Raw genomic sequence first — 4932 nt, forward strand, 5'->3', positions numbered from 1 at the left:
CCACCCCCACCCCCAGCCTCCGCTCCAGCCTCAGCTGCTGCCACAGATCCAGCTTCAGTCCCAAGTCATTCAGTCCAAACCTCAGTTTGTCCCTCCTCCCCCTGCACCCGTGCCCGCCCCCCCCACGGACGCCTCCCAGCTGCTGACGTCGGGATTTGATCCATTGACTCATTTCATGAATCCTCACCTGACGCAGCCCAACCCGTCCATAACCACTGCCGCTGGGGTCCACGTCGCCGCCGCTGTCCTGAACACCAACCCCCCCGTCAGTCAGCCGCCCACTGAGACACACCCTTTCCTCAACCAACATCCCATCATGCCTTCACCGGGTACATGTTTTGAAGACGTATTTATCAAACACTCTTTTGTCCTCAACTTATTTTCCCATCATTCTCTGCTCTGTCTTCTTCGCAGCGCTCCACAACGCTCTTGCACAGCAACCATCCAGACCCAGCCATCGTGCGGCGCCTCTTCCTCCCAAAGTCTCGCAGCCTCCTCCCCCCTCGCTCCCCACTTTACCTCCAACCTCCTCCCCGCAGCTGCAGCCCTCGCTCCCGCTCGCCCTCTCCCAGCCCGTCCCTCGCCCCCGTGTTCCCTCGCCCCCGTCGCACGGCATCTTGGGGACCCTTTCGGCACAACCTCCTCAAGCCCTGCTGGAGGACGACGAGGAGCCGACGCCCACCAACCCCGAGACCCCTCCCCTCAGCCAGGTGCAGACGTTCCTGCAGTCGCTCCACCCTCGACTCACCACGCAGAACCAGCCGCTGCACACGCACACGCACTCGCCTGTGCAGATTCTGTCGTCGCTGCACACACAGACCATGTTGACGCCCGCCCCAGCGCTGTTGCAGAGACACAGCACAGCCCCCCCCCTCTTGCAGCAGCCATTCCCGCTCATGCACACATCAACGCCGCAGCAGCAGAAGGTGCCGGTCGTGCCGCCGCCGCCGCCGCCGCAGCAGCATCAACGTCAGCCGTCGCCGCCGAACAAAACAGAACTTTTTTCGACAGGTGAGAGGAGGGGACGGCTGCACGAGATGGGCGGGCTGCAGTCGGCCCACGGGCCTGGGGTTTGTCACGTGATAATTCAAAGTTTTGATTTTGACCTCATTTAATAGGAATTAATCATCTAATTCAAAATCAGGGCGTTGAAAAACCTTTTATCACAAATGTTTTCTTTTTAAAAAGTCTGAAGAAACCTTAAAGTTACAGTCTGGTATTTTTTGTCACTCCATGTTCTGAAAAATCCGTTTGACATGAACTTTTTTTATATAATTATGAACTCTCATCTATCATGTCAGGTATGTTGCGGGACAGCCCCTCCCCCCTGATGATGCACTCTCCTCAGATGCCTCAGTTCCACTCGGTGGGACAGCAGTCGCCGCCACCCATCAAGAAACACGTGAGTCTCATTTTTAAAAACAAAACAAAACCCCAGACGTGTCCCTGAGTGTTGGTCAGAGTTTGACTGGTTTCTCTGCAGGATCAGAGGCCCAGCCTCGTGGCAGTGAAGGAGGAGAAACCCCCCCATTCTCCAGTTCTGCCCCTGTCGCCCTTCAGTCCCACCATACGTCACGATACACACAAACCAGACAACAAACACAGTGAGTCTAAAACCCTCGTATACTCAACATGTACTTTGTACTACAGTCTGTACTCTGTACTGTACTCACTGCTGAAGGACACAGCAGGACCAGAACAAAGACGTCTGCTCTCCTGCGCTGCTTTAGTCCCGCCTCCAAGTCGTGATCTTTATGATGTGGATCAAGTCGCTGATCTGAATTGATCTCACCGCAGTTTTACCGTCGCAGTTTTTGCTCGCGCCATCACAACATCCTGTTTCGGCGGTGGTGTTTTGGTGATTAAAAAAGGCTGCACCTTTGGGCCATTTCCGGCCAAAGATTTTCAGCGGCTGAATATTCAGAAGGTCCCTGGTCTGAAGTGATCGTGTTGATGTTGTCTCTCCACCAGGATTAGATGGAAAGTCTCTGGACGGTCCTCTCTCTCGCTCTGTGTCTCGACAGCGAGACTCCCCGGGACCACTCTTCTCCCAACAAGACAACAAAATCAAACAAGAGCCAAAAACTCCCGTCTCTTCTAAGAAGCCCCAGGTGTGTGTGTGTGTCTGTGTGTGTGTTATTTAAAAAGCTGCAGCCCTTGATTTTATTTTGATTTTTTTTTTTCTAATTTGGACGTTTGTCTCTTCTCCCAGGACGTGAAGTTCAAGATCATGGGCTCCTGGGCCAGCCTGGCTCAGAAGTCCCAGTCAACGTTGTCCTCGTCCGTCCGCTCGTCCAGTGACAGCTTTGAACAGTTCAGACGGGCGGCGAGGGAGAAGGAGGAGAGAGAGAGACAACTGAAAGCACAGGCGGAGCAGGCCAGCAAAAAGCAGGAAAAGCTTCGGTGGGTGGAGGGACGAGGAGACGCAGCGATGACGTCGTCAGGGTTCGTATTTTAGTATCTGCAGTAGAAGCACGTCTGATTTTTTTTTTTTCTTTGGCCATTTTCTCGTAGTCGAGATGACGAGGACACCGTGGAGCAGAGCCGACGCGTGCAGGACGACAGCCGCCGACGCCAGGAGCAGCAGTCGCCGCTGACACCCACACCTCCGGCCACGACACCGCCCACTCACTCCCCACAGGCTCCACCCACACAACCCCAAGCCCCGCCCCCATCATCTTCAGCTGCACAGAATGCCCTCGACCAGCAGAGGGAGATGGCACGTCGTCGAGAGCAGGAGAGGCGCTGGAGAGAGGCGGTAAGAAACGAACAGAAAATGTACCTGTTTTTGTTTGTTTGTTTTTTCAAAACGCCGACCTTTAACCTTTCAATTTTTGAATGTGTTCCCCAGGAGGACACCATCGACATCAACTTCCAGAGTGACCTGATGGCCATTTTTGAAGAGAATCTGTTTTAGACGAGGGACAGGAGGATTATGGGAAGTGAGAAACGGACCTACGGAAATACAAAAGAAAATATATACGAAATGCGTTTAGATCACAAAGCTCTGATGTACACGGTCGCTGCTCGTATGAATGCACACACACACACACACACACACACTCTGCGTGGTTTCTGTCCTGTGCTCTGAGTTGGTGAAACCTCGAGCTCATCTTTGTGATTCAGACTGTGGGGGGGGGCGAAGGGGGGCTGTGAGTGAAACTGACGGTAACAGGAAGTTTCTGTATCTTTGACTTGACTTGAGGGGGGGGGGCAGGTGGAAAACAAGGATGGCACAAAAACGGGAGGAGGCGACTTAAAATTTAAAAATTTCTCCGATTTGATTTTAGTTCAAACTGAGAAAAACGATGTCTGTAGAAGAAGGACACGGATCAGGCGACCAAACGTAGACGACCGATGACTTTCTTTTCTCGCCGCCTCTTTGTTAAATTTTAATTGCGAAGGTCACGTTGGTCAGTTGTTGTTTACTCAGGACCCGGAGGAAAACAATAAACAGCCCTTGTCCCAGCTGCGACCTTACACACACACACACACACACTCTTTTCTAAATCGTCCTTCCTCCCTTCACGTCTCCGTCATGAAGTGATGAAACTGCAGCGTCGGCAGGAAGGAAGTTTGTTCCAGGGTTTGACCTTTGCCTTAGCCACCTGACCTGTAAACAAACGTTCACGCCCTGAAGTTATACATATTATATATAAATAAATTAAGACATGAAAAAAAATCTATATATATATATATTATATATGAGGAAAGTGGTTGAAAAAGATCAGGAGAAAGGTTTGGATTGCGGGGAGCGGCGCTCGTCTGTGTGTTCATCTCTGAGCTCTGGTTTGGATTTTGTAGAATTTACTGTAAAGAAGAAAAAAAAAACTTTTATGATGATTGTTGAGAGGATTGTTTTTCGTCTCGTCTTCTTCGGTTTCTCTCACCTTATCTCCCTCGTTCTTTTTTTTTTTTTTTTTTTTTTTTTTTGACTTCATGCCAAAACCAATCTATCGAGTGTGGAAACGTTTATTCACGTTTTGAAAGAAAAAAATGTTAAAAACAAAACACAAAAAAAAAAACAAATTTCTTTTCACTTTATATTAAAGGCTACATTTTTATTGCTATTTAATTCCCCCCCGCCCTCTTTTAAGGCTCACTTTATGCAGCATTTTGCTCTGTAATAGTTTAATTCTTATCAATCTGCACTCACGTTTTACTCTAGTTTTCTTTTACTCCTGTACATTTCTCTCAACCATCGCAACATTTTTGTTTCTAAACTTTTTTCGTTGTCCCTCTACAGGACGTCTCGTGTCAGTGTTTTGTGGAAGCGGCTCGTGTAGTTTGGCCCAGACGTCTGAGTGTTTTGGGGTTTTTTAATTCTATAATCAGATCTTTCTCTTTTTTCATGTTTCAGTCATTTCGTCTTTCACATTTTGTCTTTGCTTGTTTGGACTTTTTTTTTTCTTTTTTTTTTCCTCATGGTTCTACCCAGGACAACCTGTCGGTGTGTTGGTGAGTGAGGCATTGATGTCAATAGATTCATCTTGTTCAGAGTACATTTTTTTAAGAAAAGTATTAAAACAATGTTTAAAAAAAACTTTCTCTTTGGTCCATCTGTTGGTTTTTACACCGTGTCAACCAGTAGAGGGCGAAGAAGAGCACAGTTGTGCTTCATTTACGTTGGCAGAAGTTCCTTCAGGTGCAGTTTGACTGAGCCTCTCTCTCTCTCTCTCTCTCTCTCTCTCTCAGTAACATGTTTTCTATGAGAACTCGCTTTGAAAGTAGTATCAAGAAGTGTCAACCTGTGGAGAAGCCACACGGGGGCGGTCGAGCCCTCAGTAAACGGAAGTGAGTAGCTGTACACCTCTGACACGTGTTGACGTCACAACTACATTTTAATTGGATGTGTTTAACTTACATTACAACCTCTGCGAGCTGTTTCCAGGAATTACGTTCTAATTTCTATGATTTACACCTGGTGACCAC

The 4932-nt window shown here is 48.6% G+C and overlaps 1 protein-coding gene across 1 annotated transcript in view; it reads left to right on the forward strand.

The window, feature by feature from the left end:
* LOC103383230 (bromodomain-containing protein 4-like) overlaps positions 1 to 4543 on the forward strand; it is a 9438-nt gene extending 4895 nt beyond the window's left edge. Inside the window, exons 14-21 of the mRNA XM_025058845.1 lie at positions 17 to 329; positions 415 to 1011; positions 1302 to 1402; positions 1484 to 1604; positions 1972 to 2111; positions 2213 to 2403; positions 2515 to 2758; positions 2852 to 4543. Of these exons, the coding sequence (XP_024914613.1) occupies positions 17 to 329; positions 415 to 1011; positions 1302 to 1402; positions 1484 to 1604; positions 1972 to 2111; positions 2213 to 2403; positions 2515 to 2758; positions 2852 to 2917 (1773 nt within the window). The 3' untranslated portion in view covers positions 2918 to 4543. The remainder of the gene's footprint in view (positions 1 to 16; positions 330 to 414; positions 1012 to 1301; positions 1403 to 1483; positions 1605 to 1971; positions 2112 to 2212; positions 2404 to 2514; positions 2759 to 2851) is intronic.
* The last annotated feature ends 389 nt before the right edge of the window (positions 4544 to 4932 follow it).

Source organism: Cynoglossus semilaevis, chromosome 9 (assembly GCF_000523025.1).
Source record: "Cynoglossus semilaevis isolate Cse_v1.0 chromosome 9, Cse_v1.0, whole genome shotgun sequence".
Taxonomy (NCBI): Eukaryota; Metazoa; Chordata; class Actinopteri; order Pleuronectiformes; family Cynoglossidae; genus Cynoglossus; species Cynoglossus semilaevis.